Source organism: Diadema setosum, chromosome 22, assembly GCF_964275005.1.
Source record: "Diadema setosum chromosome 22, eeDiaSeto1, whole genome shotgun sequence".
Taxonomy (NCBI): Eukaryota; Metazoa; Echinodermata; class Echinoidea; order Diadematoida; family Diadematidae; genus Diadema; species Diadema setosum.
In genome coordinates this window covers 1,602,555-1,623,470 of record NC_092706.1, presented here as the reverse complement: position 1 = coordinate 1,623,470, position 20,916 = coordinate 1,602,555, and the positions used below count along the sequence as shown (strand labels likewise).

Below are 20,916 nucleotides of genomic sequence, written 5' to 3'. Positions count from 1 at the left end.
AAACAGAAATCCGATTGTTTTCACCAATTTTGATGATGCAACTCCAAACTCGATTTTCTCGGCTCAGCCGTCAGTGACTGTAGGATCCTTTTGTTGTAGCAGGTCACAAATAAATGTAAAAAAGAAAGATTGACAGATGAAAGAAAAGATATAGAGCACTAGTTAATGTGGGGGATTAATTTGCATCTCCTTTTTACACAAGACTCTTATACAAAGTCAATTTCATGGGTATTTAGATTAAGTACTAATAATGGGATATACTTTCATGAAATACTTACAAAACATATGCCATAGCTCCAACACTCCTGGAATATATAGAAAAGTAAAACAGACAAAGTGGGTAATAAAGGGCTATAAAGTAGAGCGGGGGACAATGCTTTTGTGACGGCTGCACCGCGATTGTGGAATGATCTACCTCGGTGCGTCCGCATTTCTCCATCCCTTGATGTCTTCAAGAAGAATCTTAAGACTTTCTTTTTTTATGCTAATCTGTAACTGAATTTTGTAAAGTGCTGTGAAACCAGTCATTGACTGTGCAAGGGGGCTATATAAATGATCTGATTGTATTGTACTGTATTGTATAAATTCTTTACTGAATAACAGTCTTTCATCTATTTGAGGATGAGTCAAAATATAAATTTGTTTCATCTTTTCCTTTTCTTGTCAAAGTGAAGAAATCATTGGACATGCTATTACTAATATACTTCAAACCTACACTGTACTGTTGCACTAACAATTTTTTAAAAAATCACTCACCTACTCATTAACGCTATAGCCAACATTAATATCATTGTATTGCATAATGTACCTACACTGAAGTGATGAAAATGTCTATGTATACATTCATTTTTGGACAACACCTATCTTTATACATTTCAACCTGTATCTGAACATACCTTGAATACTCACAAATATAGATAGATATAAATAAAATGATTGATAAATGCAAAAATGAATATATCTCTTACGAAACAAGGCAGGACAATCAAAAAGAAATAAATTTGCACCCACCACATGTCTGTGCCATAGTCTATTTCAGCGCCGTGCAGGAGCTCGGGAGCAGCAAATTCTGGATTGGCGTTGAGCTCGTGGAAGTGGGGTGAGGGTGAGGACCACAGATCCATAGCATCCCCAAAGTCAACCAACTTCAGCTGTGGCTGGCCAGAAGTCATGTCTACCAGCGTGTTCTCTGGCTGATGATGGCAAAAACAACAAAGAAGACACTGATCTTAGAATACTTACACATCGATGTAGATATTGATTCATCCAGGGAGTATGATAAAAGCGTGTAAATTAAATCTGTTTGACTGGACTTACTTGTGAAAATCACAAAGAGAACAGTTTCCTGACTCATCCGAGTCACTTCTTCAGCTCTGTCTGGCAGGCAACGGACAGACAATAAAGGCAGTAACATCGCCCATTCACCCTCCAAGGGTGAATGCTTGCCAGCCAGACAGAGCTGAAGAAGTGACTCAGATGAGTCACGAAACTGTTCTCTCAGTGATTTTCACAAGTGAGTCCAGTCGAACAGATTTAATACTTACACAGTATACTCCCGTTATAACAAAGTCCTCAAGACCGGCAGTTTTCTGTTGTTATACAAAATTTCATCATAACCAATCAGTAATAGTGCATAAAGACATAAAGATGATAATTTTGGAACCTGAATTCTGACTTCGTTTTAACAAACATTTCTAATCATTTTTGTTAGAATGGGAGTGCACTTTATCGACATTGGCAGTCACAGCAGTAAGATTTATCTATTCCTGTTAAAATCAAAATGTGACGCATCATTATAGTATGTCACACAACTGACTGATAAAGTGAACTCTGCATAATCAAAGTTGCATAGGTGGAACTTTGCCTTGACCACGCTATGCAAAACATGTACCATCTACTTATATATTTCCTAAATCAAATTGTGCATATCAAAGTTGAAGTATATTTTTGTGGTCCAAACAGATGTGACTTATGCAGTGTTACCCTTTTTTTGAAAGATCCAAGCAGATACAACTTGTGCAGAGTTACTTTTTCTATTTTAAGAGAAGGGGGGGGGTGCAAATGGAAGAGAGAGAGGGAGAGAGTTGAAGGGTGTGTACAGTTCTGGTTGAGGTGAGGATTTAGCTTTCAACGTTTTGCAAGATATTCAGAAACCACTCTATGAGATGTCAAAGAGCATGCAGTTCTAAGGGGTATCAAAAGTCTATTTGATGAAAATCGGTTTTGAAATGGCCGAGATATCCAAAAACAAGGCGAAACAAGGAGATCCTAATAAAAGGCGTGGCCTGTCGCCCTTTTATCATTATCACTTTTTTGGATATCTCAGCCATTAGAAAACCAATTTTCATCAAATAAACGTTGAATCCTTCTAAAAATTACATGTTCTTTCATATTTCATAAGAGGTTTCTCATTATCTCACTTACGAATGTTCAAAACATGAATCCCCACCTCAACCCGTACTGTACAGTCCCTTTAAGATGACCATTTGCGCATATGAATACACCAACATCTCAGTACTCCACTGCTTGCATCACACATCTTATGAATATGCAATACCAACCAATAGTAAATACCATATTAGGAAGTATGGTGCATATCATGCCATTATCTTTACCTTGATGTCCAGATGGACTATTCCATTTGAGTGGAGGTAACCAATGGCTTGGACCAGCTGTCTGATGAAGCTAATAACTTGCCTCTCCGTCACTTGGGGGAGCCCTACCAGATACTCCAGCAGTCTCCCATCTGGAACACTGGGGAAAATATGACGAGACAATCCAATTAATTATGAATCTTACTCATCTCACAGGTGGGAAAGAAAGAGAGTTTATGTTATTTATCAAGCTCAATAATTTTGTCCTTGTCTTTATGTCTGACACATTTGCTTGCCCTTGCTCTACATACAGTGTAGCCTCTCATAGGCGCCGGAAGTGGGGGGGGCAGGGGGGGCGGCCGCCCCCCAATCCAAAAAGTGGGGGGGCAAAACGCATTTTTGCCCCCCCAAAAAGCCCCCCTCCAAAAAAAAAAATGATAATAATAATAATGATAATAAAAATAAATGAATAAACAAAGAAAATAAAATAAATATGTATATATATATGAATAAAAGGGAAAAATATGGCTACAAACGGCAGCTTTTGGACTGTAAAATGTCAAAAATTTTCAAGCTCGCTCGCTTCGCTTGCTCGCATCCAGCAGTTGAGCCCGGTGCGCCTCCCCCTTAATTTCTAAAGCGAAAAACATAGCTACGACGGCAGTTGTTGGACTCTAGAATGTCAAAATTTTCAAGCTCGCTCACTTCGCTCGCTCGCATTGAATCGTTATGCCATTCTCTTAATGTTGCTGACAGTAATTGCCAGTAGTTGCGCCCGATGCCCCCACCCCTTAATTTCCAAAGCGAAAGATAAATATAGCTACAAACGGGAGTTTTGGGACTGTAAAATGTTAAAATTTTCAAGCTCGCTCGCTTTGCTCGCTCGCATTGAATCGTTATGCCACTCTCCTAATGTTGCTGCCAGTAATTGCCAGCAGTTGCGCCCGATGCGCCTCCCCATTAATTTCCAAAGTGAAAGATAAAGCTACAAACCCCGAGTTTTGGGACTGTAAAATGTCAAAATTTTCAAGCTTGCTCGCTTCGCTCGCTCGCATTGAATCGTTATGCCATTCTCCTAATGTTGCTGCCAATAATTGCCAGCAGTTGCGCCCGATGCGCTCCCATTTATTTCAAAGCGAAATATGTAGCTACAATATTAAAACTCCAGTTTTGGAACTGTAGAATATCAAAATTTTCAAGCTCGCTCGCTTCGCTCGCTCGCATTTTATTGTTACCAATATGCCATTCACCTTATGTTGCTGACAGTATATAATTTGTCGATCGTTTCACACCGTCATTCCATAATCCATGTAAGGAAAACTTACAATGTTCCTCAATGACTGCGTTGTTGAATGTATCACATTCCGTAATGTATTGTAGTCCCATTATTGCTCACGCACACACGCACAAGCATATACAGACCGTCAAAATTACTTTATGGTTCCCCCAATGTTTCGACCCACCGTACGCCACTTTATATATATATATATATATATATATATATATATATATATATATATATATATATATATATATATATATATATATACATATATATATATATATATATATATATAATAGATGTGTGTGCGTGTGTGTGTCACCTGTGTGTGTGTGTGTGTGTGTGTGTGTGTGTATGTGTATATTGTGTAACATATGCATGGTCTAATCTTGAGCCCCCTCCAATGTTTGCCCCCCCAATCCAAAACTGCTTCCGGCGCGCCTGTAGCCTCTACTGCTAAGCCCTTCACGACTACCCACTAATGCCATGGTGATAGTGATGTGAACAGTCCACTGGTACGGTCATATCATTTAGATTTGTGTGTGCGTGTGTGTGTGTGTGCGTGTGTGTGTGTGTGTGTGTGTGTGTGTGTGTGTGTGTATGTGTGTGCATTGCATCTGTAAGTGTGTATGTGTGTTGTGTGTGTATTCAATACAATCTGCTCTGTGCATTAAGCAGTGAAATGAAATCATGGATATTTCTATAATGTATCAAAATCATACGCATCTTTTGCTCACAAAAGATTGCCTTGATAACCACAAAGCTTGCCCTACCTAGTAACAACTGATGAATGCTACATGAATTCCTAGTTTGGCACTAGGCTGTAGGAAAGGAAGCATCCATGATTGTTAATACATTATTGAAATGGTCCATTGCAACTATAATAGATAACACATGGGCCTTCTCTATGTGATCTTGTTAATGTAGGTGTTACACAAGTAAGGATTGCCATGTTTACTTCTGGGTACTTATTGGAAGGATCAAGCCCTTCATTGGCCCTCATTGGTCTACTTACAGGTCCAGGACTAGGATGTACTGCCCGTGTGTTTCGTACGTGGCATGCAGCTGGTAGATGAACGGGTGCTGCAAAGGTTTCAAGATGGCCGCCTCATGCTGGACCTGCTCAAAATTCATAAGCCGCTTGCTGATGAACTTGGCGGCCAGCGCCCTCTGTTGCTGGGAACGGGTGCAGGTGTGCGTGGAGGAGTACCGCCCCCTGGTTGGGTGGAAAGAGAAAATCCACATCAGATCTCATGCATCCTCTTACTTTTTCTTTCAGTCTCTTCATTTCAATCCAGAGAGTGTTCCTATAACTTAACGTATGCACACATTACATGTCCCAGACTTCTCGTTCATGATACAGTACAGTGGTTTGCATAGTAAACGCCCTATGTTCAATGTCTTTTTTTTTCTCCTTCAGGATTCATTGGCAAAGTTTAAAGCTTCAGAACATTTAAAAAAAATTTTTTTTTTGACATCACGATTCAAGATATATGGATAAAATTGTGTACAATTATGAAACTAGTCTAAGAAAGCAATGGCTTTTTGTGACAAAATGGAGGGAGCAGCTGAATGCAGAATCTGAAAACATGGGGGGGGGGGTGGGTAGAAGAAAAATAATGTGTATTGTCATCACTGCTGTTGTCCTACAACCAGAAACATTAGAAACCGTGAAAAAGAAAGAGGGCGAAGGCGAGCCTATCTGAGGGGACCAATGGGTATTCATCATTCTTACCTCCCCAGTTCTCTCGTAATGTTGAAGTCAGTACTCCACGTATGCTGCCAGTAGAGGTTGCTATCTCGCCTGGCTAGAGCTGCAAAAAGTGACGTAAGATTTGAAAGAAAAGGAGAGGTGTTTTTTTCACAATCTTGTGCTACTTGATTGAAGCTAAGACGATCTAAACAAAGAAAAACTTTACCTTGGGAAAGACGACCAGAAAACTATTACCTGGTACACATGGTTGATTATTACACATGGCTGATCAGGTGGAAAAATAAACTTATTACCTTGTGGCTTGTCGGTAAACATTAATTCAGACTACCTGCCAACTCATTCAGCTGATGTCATATAACATAAGTATGAGAGAGATGCCCCTAATGTTGTGACATTTTACAAAAAAAAAAATTACAACAACAGTATTGAATAAAAATAAGATAACTTTTGAGGCCTGTAGCATCTGTCCTTTGTACTAAAGCCTGCCAAATTTCTAGCAAAATTTCTCTAAAACTAGTACTTAGGGTCTGAATACCAGGCATCAAACATTTTTCTAAAAAGAAATGCTCTTCATTTTTGCTTCATTTGATTGTTACAGATATCTCCTAAGAAACTGTTTCATGTATTAGCTGGTACACACTGACACCAAAAATCACAGTGTGTTGTCAACAACACAATCACAATGTAACATCTCAGGCTACTTTAATTATAATTTCTTTCAGCATCAAAATCATGATAATTTGCAAATGGAGCTAGTATCCTTGAAATGGCTTTGTCTTCCATGAGTGATCTATTTTTCCCCAAGATGAGACATTCTGGATCTCACACAAACTCTCTCTCTCTCTCTCACATACCAGTGTCATCTGGCAAGGTGATGGGTGTGGTTGTTTCACTCCCCTCACTGGAGCCAACGTCGTTCTGTGCGGTGATGCGGAACTTGTATGTCGCCCCTGGCAACAGGTTATCGACCTTGTGGGTGGTGTGTAAGATGTGGGCACAAGAGGTCTCCCATCTAATCGTGTTGTGGTCTGAAGAGATGTGAAGAGGAGAAGTGGGGGTAGAAATATGGGGAGGGGGTGAAATCAAGTGCCTGAAACTGCTGTGGAATGTAACAACAAAAGATTCCAGGTAATACAAAGGGGAGCGGAGGGGGAAGGTACCATTGACCTGTGACCCAACAACAAGCACTACACTTGACACCCCTCCAGCCAACAAACTTGTACAATCAATAAAATTACTGAAAAAAAGCATGAGTATACAACAAAAACATCAAATAAAATGTTACCTATCTCTAGCACAGTGTAAAACAGAATTCATTCTTACTGTATACTCCTCATTTCCACTCACTTCAACCTCCTATTATTCCCTGTATCACAGCGCACTCAAGAACATAATTATACACAGACACACACAAACACACACAAACAATATAAATGAGTGAATAAAGCTACCTAATATCGCTACAATGATAACAGAAGTTTATATCACAGGAAAAACTCACTGATCTGGGCAAAATCGACATTGTAGGTGATGCTTTCCGAATTGCCCGTGCTCTGTGGGGGGTCCCACTGTAGTGTGATGGAGCGAGGCCGCCTCTCACAAATTACTGGTGGGCTAGGTGGGCCTGGCCTGCCTATGAAGGTGAAAAAAAAAAGAAGCAGGGTTGAGAAAACATTCCATGAGAACATTGTACAGTCCTAATCTGTCTTGATGGAACATTTTACAATGCAGAGTTATTTGTAAAGGAAATCAAAGCATGACTGTGAGACTATGACAAAATGTGTTGTTCCTCTGCCAATGAGTAGAATGGTATATCATATTGTATAAACATTTCACATTATACAACTCTTAACTCTTTATGTGCCACGTTCGCACGTCCGACTCAGTCGACGGCGTGCCAACTTCGCATATTCTGCTCAACAAACAAAGCCGCCAAAACCGATCGATAAATCACTAATCGCTGCTAATCCGGCGGCACAATGAAAGCGTTTCTCGTGTTTTTGTTCCTCTCATATACGGCTTGCATTCTATGTGGTGATTGACTATCAAGCGGTGTTCCCAACTAGATTTGCTCGAACATTCTAAGTTTTTGTCACGGTTTTATGTGCAGAAGTCATGCCTTTACAGTAATGTAGCAACTGGTCATTCAAAAGGAAAATTTAAAATAGATTCGTCATACAATTTATATCGAAACAAAGCTTGGCATTCCTCTTTAACTTTGCCTACTATTATGCCCATCTTAGCAGAAATTTGTAGAAGTTATACACATTGGAAAAACAGAATTCTTTCTCAAAGCATGACTACCTTCCTGTCTCAGAATAACGTGGCACACAGGGGGTTTCCACCATGGCACATATGTAAAGAGTTAATGCATCCTAAATAAACCTCATGCTATCTGTTCTAGTCACATGACTATGATGTCATAATCTGTACCTCCTGCTCCTGTTTCTATACATTGCATAGAGGAAAGGTAGCAGACTGCTTCTTGTTTTTTGCTTTAAAATGAACTAGAAATGTCGCTACGGCGACTGGTGTATGCCTCCGCCATAATACATGGTTCTTCTAATAGGTCTATAGTACAATGTCTTGACAATGTGTGATGACAGTTTCACACAATTGGCAAAATATTAAAATGACAGGTTTGCCACAAATGTGCTGAATGTTCACTTTCCTAGAACTAGGTTCAATTGGATGAATGATTAAAACGTCAGAGTGCAGGTATTTGGGGGAACTGATGATTTTCACTTGACTTTTGACCCTTTTACAAGTTTATGCATTGAGTAATTTTCAAGGTATTGAGAAAAAGTATAATTTCAGTATCAAATGGTAAACTAGTATTATCGAAACCTGGCCTCTGACCTTTGACCCCACAGTTCCAAAGAGAATTACTGTAATAGGTAGAACATGCATAAATATGCAAGTTTCATGACAATACCTTGAGTTATTTTTGAGATATGGAGGAAAAAGTGCAATTTAGCACTTTCACTTGACCTTTGACCTTTTGACCCTTGACCTTTTGGCAAGAAACTTCCCACAGAATATATATTGGGTTATACATGCATACATCAAGTTTTGAAAAAATCCTTCAGGCATTGCATAAATATAAGGAAAGTAGTTATATTTTGAGGAGTTGACCTTGACCTTTGACCCCTGACCTTTGACCCATGACCCCCAACTTCCCTATATAATCACTGCCCATCGGTACAAGCATATATACTAAGTTCCATGAAGATACCTTGAACCATTTGCGAGATATGGAGAAAAACATGAAATTTCAATTTTTTTTTTCACAAAATGACCTGTGACCTTTGACCTTTGACCCTGTGACCCTAAAATCCACACAAAGTATCATCCCCCAAGGATATACTCTCATACCAAGTTTGATGCAAAACCACCACACGGTTCTTGAGATATCGACAAAAACAAAACGGGACGGACGGACGTACGGACGGACGTACGGACGGACGGACGACCCGAAAACATAATGCCTCCGGCCACTTCATCGGCGGAGGCATCATAAAAAACTTCCTTTTTCCACTTGACTACTGATGCTGGTAGTATAATTTTTATTTATCTTCAGCTTGTGTTTCATCGCACACAACCCAAATAAACTTTTCTTTTGGTTACTTCATCTGTTTGATGTGAGCAGGCAAACTACAATTGTCAACCTATCAAGAGCAGTGTCAGAATTTACATAGATGTATATAGACTTACAAGTTTTGGTCCCTCCTGATGTATTGTACATTGAAAGCATATCAACATAGTATGTACATGTAGAGTGTTGCCATGTCATTTCAGCCACTGACATTGACATTTCTACACTTTAAAAGTAGCTGAACAAAACCTTTATCTCACTAACACTTTTCACACAGTTGTTCATTGCATGACTGGTCACCCTGTGAGGATGGAATTCAACCTACTTATGATGCGGAGCTGAGCTTGGCAGGCGGCCGAACCGACATCGTTGACTGCCTCACAGGTGTAGACGCCATTGTCCTGAGGTCCACTGGCCCGGATCTCCAAGAAGGCCATGCCATCGTCCCGCTCCCAGGTGGCCACCCGCTGGGAAAGGGCCAGCGGTTCCCCCTGTGGGCCCCACCAGGTGACCGTCGGGCGTGGCCGCCCGCACACCTGGCAGGACAGAGTGGCGGTGGTTCCCACATGGCAAGACTGGGCAATGAGCGGAAGAGTAAATGCTGGAGCAGCTATGAGACAAACAGGAGAAAGCATCCAAAAGAGATTTGTGACTCAGTCAACGTGAGAAATCATGTGAGTAATGTTTGCCATGCTTGGTTAGGTACTATAAAATTGGTGTCTCCTTAACTTTGCGGACCGTATCAGGGCAATTACCCCCAGAGGGCAAGTACCCCTCGGCTAAATACTGGTTAGTGGTAAGTTTAGAGTAAAGATTATGGTTAGGGGTAGTTTTAGGGTTAGAGTTTGGGCTAGGGTTAGGATTAGGTTCAGGATTAGGGTCAAGGGAAAGGTCCGGGGTAATTACCCAGGGTGTAATTGCCCTAGACCCTCGCAGACAGTTATGACATTTTAATAAGCACTTTAAACAGGTCACCACTGCCACAGTGGTTGACGGCTCTGACAGCACATACCGCAGTAAAAGGTAAAGTACCTGGTCCATATTATGACAGAAAATTACCTAAAAAAACCCACAAATAATATCATGCAGTCATATTCCTACAATGGACCCACCTTAAGATCAAATGTGTAAAATGACATAATACATAACAAGCAAAAAATTCGAGCACTTTTACTTTTAAGCTTGTTTCATGTCATGCAAAATGTTTGAAAATATTCATGCCGCCCAAATTTCCAGTTTTACAATACTGGTACATGGTGGAGGCTTGAGCCACAATGAATGGAATGGTATTCATATAATCTTGTATCATATGCATTCTCTAAATCAAATATGCTGTAGCAAAATCCACAGGGCATGATATGCAACCACAAACTTCCTCGTACGTCCAAACTGTGAGGGATATTTTTGGCATCTTACCAGGCTGGTGGCTGGCTGGACTCATGGCCTTTGGAGAACAGAGCAAAGAGATACAAAGAAAGAGAAATATTATTATAATTCATGATGGATCTAGATTCAAGTCATATCTATGAGTGTTGCTTCTAAAAACAAACAAACAAACAAACAAACAAACAAACAAACAACAAACCAAAAACGAAAGACACAACATAAAAATATATACACATGCTCCATTGAGAAAATAATTACATTCCTAACTCAATATCACTTTCATAACCCCATATTCTTGGCATTCCAAGTTAGATCTAATGGACTATGATGGTGAAACACAAAAACACATGTACATGTATGTCCTCATATGATATCTAGTCATACCAATATTGGACTGCAAATATGCATTAAAAAAAGCCATACATGACACTACTTCTTTTTGGACATGAAGAATTTGAGGAATGCTGAACATTGCATCACTGATTTCCAGAGATACATGTAAACCCTGAAAGAATACACAGGATTTCTCTCTAAGAATCCTTCATGTCACCAAGCATCCATTTCAATGGGTTTACATGAACATGCATCATTCTGTATGTCTACTTCACTTGCAAACAGAGGTATGTGACACTGATGTTTGAGGACCAAAAGGACATTACTATGGTAATCATTAATGCTTGGTATTCACATCCTTCTGCAGCTCAGCTAATGAAATACAGTGCATTAAAAAGTGTATGTCTGTAATCAATGCACACAAGGTCTACACCTTACAGTCAAAACGTTTGTGTTTTAATAGCATGGAACATTTCTTGGTGCAGAAATTGTCTCAAATTTTGCACTCTCCTGAACTAGCAAATTAAAATACTAGTTAAAATTTAATACTTGAGGGAAATATCAAAACATACATGTATGTATGTTTGTATGTATGTATGTATGTATGTATGTATGTATGTATGAGTCAGCAAGAGAAGTGAACCCTGCAAAACTTTTCAATTCTATGTTGATGAAAATGGATCATCTAGAGTGAATGATAAGACAAGGTTGGTCCTTACCTTCCCAGGGGTTTTTGCCACAGCCTTCCTGAGGTCATTGACCTCTGACCCTTTGCCTTGTCTCCGCTTTGAACGTGGAATGGTGTTATCTTTCTTGCCCGGCGAGATGCCAAATTTCGACTTCAGCTTCAGCGTTCCCTGCCATGATTTTCTGATAAAAAAAAATCCCAACAACAATAGAGGATTATTCATTTTTCACAAAACTAACATCAAATTCAAAATGAAAACTTGTCTTATATTTGCTCATCACACAAATGATGACAAACATATACACATTTGGACAATTACTGTCTACATAGAATATTTTTCTTTTTATTGTGCTTGTGTGTGAGTGTGCATGTAAGCATTGCTACAAAACCATAGAAGCTCCTGCTACTTCTTGCACAAGTGTACTTGATACTGTACAAGAAACTACTATTTATAATATGTGAATGTTTGCATGTTTATAAGCCTGTCAAATGTATGCTGATGTCTAATGACATTCCAAACTCTAATTCACCTTCCAAGAAAATATAACAGATCAGGTGCTTCTAAGTGAAATATTTGTGTCGAGGCTGAGGATTATATTGTGTCATTGTAACATGGACTATAACAAAGAGAAGTTTTCAGATCAGCACAAATGAATGCTACAAAAAAACCCCCTGAATACCAAGAAATGTAGTATTCACTTTCATACCATGTAGCACATTTGTTCATCACTACAATGTGAAATAGATTGGGAATCAATATTGGATTGGTATGTATCAATGTTGAACATCAAACATACCAATAAATATGAGCTTTTTGAACATGTCCTGTTGCACTTTAGTTTCCAATTCAAAGCAAAAATTCACTGAAGACTGGTGCTTGGTAAATGGTATTATAGGAACAAAAATCCCACCCTGGCCTAAAGTATCAGAATTATATGAAGCTACATGTGTAGTGTTGGGCTAAACCAGCTGCTTACAAGAAAGAGCATGCTATGTATTGAAGATCAGGGGAAAATATGATATTCTGAAGGCATGAATTAAAGCCCTTCTTGAATAGGTATGCTACATTTTTTTTTAATATACCTGGTACATACAATACTGTCCACATCAATGAAACAGATGCGATAATTTAGCATTTAAATGTGTTTTTCTCCTTTTTCAAATGTTTCACATGTATATTGAAGCTTGAAATAAAGGGGGCTCATTCCATCAGGTGAAAGTTGCATTTGCATCACAAAGTGTTGAAATGTTTTGCCACACAATGTGTCCTTTAAAGCAATCTATAGAACAAATCCCTATTTGAGATTTCACTTACATATGCAGCAGGGCTATTCCTAAACATCATACATAAATTCTTGGATGAATAAAACAAACAATCCACTGAAAAGTGTATGTGAAAAAAATAGATAGACAGATAGATAGATATACACACATATAAATAGAGTAAATAGATTGAAACAATTTTGTAGATGGACAAGTGAATATATGAATATGTAAAATAAGTGTTTACTGCCATAGCAAGTGAATTAATGTCTGAAAGATCATATGGAAAGATGAATGAGCAGAGAATTGTGTACAAATATCTATTAGAAAATATACTTTTGATGCTAATCAGGCCAAAACAGTCTAAGGATATGGCACATCAGCATGAAAAAGATAACACAGAAAATATAGCTTATTTCAGAATAATCATACAGACCGGTAATATACACTCCATTATTATAGCTACATGTACGGAATTTCAAATACAACGGGAAAATGTTGAACACTGAAGAACATTAAAACTTTTTGCCATTTTCATGGTAATGACCACTGCAGTCCAGCATGCGACAGCCATGCAAATATCACAGAAGAATTATCAACTGATCTGAGGGGTACAATTGAGTGACAACAGTGCACCAGGTATATCAGCGGAAATGAGGTGGAGGATTGCAAAGGAAATTATGATTACAGGAATGTCTGAAAATTACCTAATACTATTCACTGAAACCTGACTACACTCATATTATCTTGGACAACTTTCCTTTTCTTTACTCTTCTTAAAGGGATCGTACAGTTTTGGTTGAGACCTAATTTCAGGTTTCTAACATTTTTTTGTCAGATAATGAGAAATCTCTTATGAAATATGAAAGAGCATGTAATTCTATAAGGAATTCAACATTTATTTGATGAAAATTGGTTTTGAAATGGCTGAGATATCCAAAAAAGAGCGATTCTAATAAAGTGTGGGACCCACACTTTATTACGATCGCTTTGTTTTACTTTGTTTTTGGATGTTTCAGTCATTCCAAACCCGATTTTCATCAAATAAACTTTGAATTCCTCTTAAAATGGTATGCTCTGTACTATATCATAAGTGTTTTCTTGGTATCTCGCAAAAAGTTAAATGCCCACTTCTCATCTCCACCAATACTGCACTATCCCTTTAATAATATTCAGCTTCCTCCACAAAAATATCTTTCTGAGCACCAGATTGGGAAATAACCCTCTCTGTGCCAGGACTTTGGACAGTGTGTCCAATGCTATGGGGTTATCTGTGTCAAATCAGCACTCAAACATTCAAAGGGTCAAACAAAGTATAGGCCTACCAAACATACACACCTAGTTCCTATGTGAAAAAAATAAAATAAACAAACCAAAAACAAGCTACTTCTGGGTAGATGTCTGAAACCACCAGAGAATGCAATGATACTAACAAAAATGTGGCAGGACATAATTTGATTGGTTTAGATTATTACAATTTGTAGCTACAGCTGCATAAATTGTCTCTGCGAGACATGAATATGGGAAAAATAATTTACCAGTCAAAACACAAAACAAAACGAAACAAACCCTTATGATACAACATAAGAAGAAAAAGCATCAACAAAACTGTTCTTCTGAAGGTAACATCGACTGTTTCCTTCAAGATGGAATTCAAACACGTTGAATTTGAAATTATGTACAAAGATGCAATCAAAGAGCAAACAACCTCATAAAAGCATTGAGGAAGAAAACGTCAACGTAACAATAAAATATCACAAAGGAGAGACGGAGTTGGAGTAACAGGGAGGGGAAAATGATGAGAAGGTGGTGAAGATATGGATAAAAGGAGGAAATAGAGGAGAAAGGTGGTGGAGAAATTGAAAGTTTGAGGAAAAGTTGGGGAGGAGGAGAAGGTAGAGGAGGAAGATGAGAAAGGGAGGAGATGGGGGAGGAGGAGGGGGAGGAGAAAGATGAGAAGGAGGAAGAGGAGGAGGAAGAGGAGGAGGAGGAGGTGGAGGAGGAGGATGAGGAGGAAGAGAAGGAGGAGGAGAAGGAGGAGGAAGAAGAAGAAAGAGGAGGAGGAGAGGATGAGGACCCGGAGAGGAACAAAAAGGCGAGGGAGGAGGGGCAAGAAGAAGAAGGTTGTGGATTAGGAAGAACAAAAATGTTAAGAAGTGGAGGAGAAGAAGGAATGGAAGAGGAAGAGAAGGATATACAGCAAAGAGGAGGATGAAGGGAGGATGAGGAGGAGCAAAAAGGCAGAGGAAGAGGAGGAGCAGTAAGAAGAAGGTTGTGGATTTTGGAGGAACATAAAGGATAAGATGTGGAAGAGAAGAAGAATGTGACAAGAACGTAGAGGAGGAAGAGGAAGGATTGAAAGCAGGGGACAAGGAATATAAGAGGAGGAGGAGGAGTAGGAGGAGGAGGAGGAGGAGGATTAGGAGGAGGAGGAGTAGGAGGAGGAGTAGGAGGAGGAGTAGGAGTAGGAGTAGGAGGAGGAGGAGGAGTAGGAGTAGGAGTAGGAGGAGGAGGAGGAGGAGTAGGAGTAGGAGTAGGAGGAGGAGTAGGAGTAGGAGGAGGAGGAGTAGGAGTAGGAGTAGGAGGAGGAGGAGGAGTAGGAGGAGGAGCAGTAGGAGGAGGAGGAGGAGGAGGAGTAGGAGGAGGAGGAGGAGGAGGAGGAGGAGGAGTAGGAGGAGGAGGAGGCGGAGGAGGAGCGGGCAGGAGGCAGAGAGGGATGAAGAAAGACCGGTGTAAAAAAATAGAGGGAAGAGAAACTCTGTGTCTATGACCCCGTTTACATTGCGGGGCTGGGCCGAGCCGCGGCCGAGCCTCGCACTGTAAACGGGGTCTATTTCCTACAAACAGTGGCAGGCCCTGCAAATATATCCCATCCTACCACATAATTCTACATTCTTACAGTTCATTCATGCTTGTGTGTACGGCATGCCTGATAACACTTTAATCATTCATACATATATTTGAAAATGACATGCACTTGTTCATGGGAACAACAAAAGGGATTTGGTGGGGTTGGAGAGGGATAAGGTAAAAGAGGGGTAGGGCAAAAGGGGCGAAGGGGGCAGTGGATTTGACCAATGGGAGTTTAGTATTGGACTGCATTCATGTTCACACTAACAAACACACAGTATAAAGGTTCTCAATTTATTAATCATGCAGATGTGTGTATAATATCTTAAAGGGGAAATTATGGACCAGTTAAAAGTTAGTTTGATAAAAATAAAACACCATAAAGTTTTAGAAAGATGACAGTGAACATTTGAATGAAATTGCATAAAAAGTGGGGAAATTATGTTTTTACTAACTTTCACAAAACACTTCTTGAACAGTTGATATGAATATGCAAATGAGTGAGCTGATGATGTCATCATCTCATAATTTTCTATTGATTGTGTACAAAAATTGGCAAAATTTCAGTTTTTCTGCAAAATAAGTAACATAATGCTAATTCTGGCTACATTACTTCAAAATAACGATCAGTGAGTTATATCAGAATTTGAGATTGGTGCATAATTACATTTGAACAAAAACAAAAACGACAAACAAAACAAAACAGAAATTTAAAGATTTTGTGTACAAACTACATGGCAAGGTATGAAGCTATGACATAATTGACTCACTCATTTGCATATATCGACTGTTCATGAAGTGTTTTGTAGAAATTAGTAAAACTTCAAAATGTCATAACTTCCTTAATTTCTATCTTTTAGTTTGATCAAATTGTCATTATTGTGCTTTTAAAATTGTACTCTTTCTTATCAGACCAACTTTTAACTGGTCTGGAATTCCCTGAAACACTGGATTGCTATATAGTGAAGTATAAAGTTTGTGTACCTTCAAGGAACAGGAAGAGGCTGGGAGGGGTACTGGCTAGAGTAAGAGATGGAACTTAGTACCATGGCAACTCAGTCTGGCAAAGTCCTCGAGATCAGTATGTTTTGTGTACTCTATGAGGTTTGTTTGTTTTTGCTCAACACCTCTAGCCAAAAGTAATAAAATCAGCATATCAACAAAAGTAGATAGTGAAGTATTTTGTTTCTTCCGGGATCTAAAATCATCAGATTTTGATATCAGGAAGTTTCATAAATCAGAGCTCTCCAAACTGGGTATCCACCGCACCATGTCTGAAGGAAGCAAAAGTCACGCACTTCCTTTACCCACATCTTCTATCCCATTTTGTCCAATATCTAAATGAGTCTAAATTTTATGAAAGAGGGATGGTGGGGGCTGTACAAGTGGAAAGGGGGGGGGGGATATGAAAAAATATGAAAGACATATACAGATACAAACATGAATAGTGGGAGAGAGAGAATAAGAAAGATATACAGTCACACATATGAATAGATGAATAGATATAGTAAGAATATGAAATATATGGAAGATATAGACAAAGACAAAGATAAATAGAGAGAGAATATGAAAGATATAGAACTATACACAGATACAGAGGGATAGAGAGAGAATATGAAAGATTCAGAAGATACATACACACAAACATGGATGAATAATGATAGAGAGAAAAAATATGAAAGATAAAGAAGATATTTACACAGATACATAGACACAAAATAAAGAGAGAGAGACAGAGAGACAGACAGAATATGAAAGATATAGAAGACATACAGATACATTGATAGATAGAGAAAGATAGTAAAGAAAGATAGATGAGCAGAGAAAAGAGTCAATGGAGAGAGAGCAAAGAGAAACAGAAACATGGAGTATACCACAACAAACATATACAAGACTGATGCTTTAAAATATATCACAATAGCTAATATCAAAACATCCCTTGATTTGACAATGGTAGACTGAGCAAGTCTAATTATAGACTGGGGGACCAGTAACTCACATTAAAAAACAGTTCATACTAAATTCATAAAATATTCACTGCACAAATCCCATGCAAATATATACCAAACTGCACAAAGCAAACATATTCTTCTCTCTCCAACATGAGAGATCCATGTGCATGTATATATTACTGCTTCAAAATCATGCATGTGATATGTAATACTATAGGGCCATTCTCATTACAAAAAAAAAAAAAAAAAAAGAAGTACCTTAAAACTTGCAATGTTTTAAACTGCATGTCCTTGTTACTTTGAAACTTATATTAGTTCCTATGAAAAATTCAAAAAGTTTCTGGAAGCACTGTGCACGCCAGGATTGCTTCTTCAACCACTATGAGTATGCTATTCAAAAGCATTGCAACTTGCAAGACTCACCCAAACTGCACATGTATTCCACTCTACTGGTACAGCAGATACAGATACAAAACTCCAATGCCTGATTAAAGTTGTGTGTTTTCTGCTGTATGCATTCTCATCATGTAAAACACCTTGTAAAGTTTTGCACAAAGTTAGAGAAAATTGCTCTCTGACTTGCAATTCATGGGATGAAGTTTCAAGTGCAAATTAGTGTGGTTGCTGGGTGACTTGCAGCCCTAACTTCTTGATTTTTCAAGCTCAATGAGAATGACCCTTGTGGCTCACAAACCACAATTTACCCATGATGATGTACGGATTTCACAGGAGAAAAAAATAAGCCAAATAAAATCTAATAAGAATGACAAAAAAAAAAAAAAAAAAATCAGTGTAACATGATATGACAATATTGTTCATGCAGGGGAAAAGATGTCATAAGTATATATGCAGGCATTTGTGTAAATTCTCTAACATAAGCCGAGCAACAGCATAAAAATGGAATACAGGAACTTTCATACAAACCATACAATGTATCTCGAGTTCAGGTGAACATATGTACGAGAATGAAAGCAAAAGTAACAACAATGAAATGTGAAGAGATAAGTAGGTTAATTGCAGATGCACATTGGCACCTTGAGAAAGAACATAGAGTACATAGAAAATAAAACAAAATTGCACTGAGCAATTCTAACCAATATATTGCAGTGGCTTTGTTGTTCTTTTCTTTTTGCAGAAAATGAGGAAATACACATGAATTTTGAATGGCTACGCTGATGTTTGCTTTGGTTGCAAAAAGAAGACTGACTTCTGATACCTTTCTATGGTTGTTGAAAGACATCTGTGAGCAAAATCTGAAATATTACCTGACTGTGGAATTATTTAGAATCCAGACATTAAACACACACTTACACTACACAGTCATTGACTTTATTTCATACAACTTACATGGCTACCTGTATGTAGAAGAATTACTTAACAGTTATTACATATCTGTCTTACAGCTGTCTTCTACAAGAAGACAAGAAGAGAATAACAAGAAATCTCTTTGATGTAGCTTCCATGATAATACAAGATACCATTAAGCTACACCAACAACAAAACAAACCAACAAAGCAGACAAACAAGCAAACACAATGTCACAAGACTGAACACAGTTTTCTACTCTACCACTACTACAGACTGTAAACAGGTTCAAGTTGTACATGCGTACACATTTTTTTGCCATCAACTTGAGCTTACACAAAGTGGGTGCGTTCAAACTCACCGCCGGAGCACTGCTGCAGCCCTCTTCCATGCAGCCGAAACAAAGCATGATGTTAACGAGGTCAATCCCTGGAGTTCACTGCACTTTTCCTCTACGCAAATCAGACTGCCAGTGTACATGTACTTCATAGAGGAGCTTTACATCGCCATGGTAACAGCCTTCCTTTTTTTTTCTCTCTAATTGTGCTTGAGAGAGCGATGCCTGACAGCAGGTTGCCTTGCAGAACATTTCAAGGGCAATCTTCATCTTTCGATCTCGGCAATGACGGTGATGTTTCTCCTCTTGCAAACAGAACATGGCAGATTTGCGCCGAGAGCGCATGGATGTGATCGCGTGACTGCGCGGTAGTAAAGTTTATTCATGGAGGTGATGATCCATTCTACAGATCCTCAGGGATGGGGCGGGGAGGAACACCCTATCAGTGCATTGTTCTGTTAAAACAATTTCCAGTAGCTTTGAGATCCACTCTTCATATCAGCACATTGCTTTCCTGGTGGGGTCCAATCAGCTGTTCCCATTTGATCACATGATGTTTGGGTCCTTTCTCGGTCATCTCAAGTCTGAATAGGTGTGTGTGTGTGTGTGTGTGTGTGTGTGTGTGTGTGTGCTTTAATACAGATGTGCAAATGTATTTGCATGTGTCACCCAGTTTAAATTATGCCTATAGAAATGTGAATTGTTCACAGTGTACTGCAGTTGGTGAAAAGGCAATTATGTTGTATGCATAAAAGAATGATATGAAAAACAACAAAACTCACAATCATAAATAAACGTACATTATTTTTTTCTTTCTTTCTCTTTTAAATCCACTGCTGCTGATCTTTGCTTTTGTTTCTTCCATCATTAGGTAATGGTGTGTTTGTCTACTTTTGCTTGTTAGCATACATTTGCAGCTGATGTGAATTTTGTAGAATAATAATTGACACTAAAGCTGAAGACTTAATATGCAAAAGAGGAATATACACCTTCAAATTTTACAAAAACAGAGAGACTTTGTCTGAAGCTGGTCTAAATAAATACAACAGAAAGTATGAAAAAATATAACCTAGTGTCTTGGTGAACCAGATCTGGTGTGCACATGTATATACATGTATGTATGTATGTATGTATGTATGTATGTATGTATGTATGCTATATGTATGTATGTGTATATATACAATGTGCATATGCATATATGCATGCCAGTATATATGTATATGCATATATACATATATTGCATATACACACACACTTACACACATACATACAGTTACATACATTGGTTACACTTGTAACCAATGATGTAAGTCTAAACCTCTCATATAAGTTAACAATAAAAAAAACCCCAAAAAACTACTGTTTAAGCTGTTATTTTCGCACATAGATATTTTCACGAATGAGGAGGTGACAGACAATTTTTGTGTGTGTGTGTGTGTGATTTGACACTGACAGGCTATTGTAGTGCAATATTACCCTAACATATATATATGCCAACATTTTTCTGTGTCATTAACCTGTTCCTTATGGGAACCTGGTATACCAGGTTCCCATGGGAGCAACTGGTTCCCAAGATGAACACAAGAGTGCCTGATTTCATGGCCTAAATTCATGTTT

The 20,916-nt window shown here is 38.6% G+C and overlaps 1 protein-coding gene across 1 annotated transcript in view; it reads right to left on the bottom strand.

The window, feature by feature from the left end:
- LOC140245537 (triple functional domain protein-like) overlaps positions 1-20,916 on the bottom strand; it is a 59,331-nt gene that overhangs the window by 4,700 nt on the left and 33,715 nt on the right. The window contains exons 15-24 of the mRNA XM_072325102.1: positions 11,624-11,774; positions 10,602-10,629; positions 9,511-9,795; positions 7,092-7,223; positions 6,445-6,618; positions 5,612-5,690; positions 4,892-5,092; positions 2,616-2,754; positions 1,012-1,193; positions 279-305 (exon numbers count right to left, since the gene is read on the bottom strand). Of these exons, the coding sequence (XP_072181203.1) occupies positions 279-305; positions 1,012-1,193; positions 2,616-2,754; positions 4,892-5,092; positions 5,612-5,690; positions 6,445-6,618; positions 7,092-7,223; positions 9,511-9,795; positions 10,602-10,629; positions 11,624-11,774 (1,398 nt within the window). The remainder of the gene's footprint in view (positions 1-278; positions 306-1,011; positions 1,194-2,615; positions 2,755-4,891; positions 5,093-5,611; positions 5,691-6,444; positions 6,619-7,091; positions 7,224-9,510; positions 9,796-10,601; positions 10,630-11,623; positions 11,775-20,916) is intronic.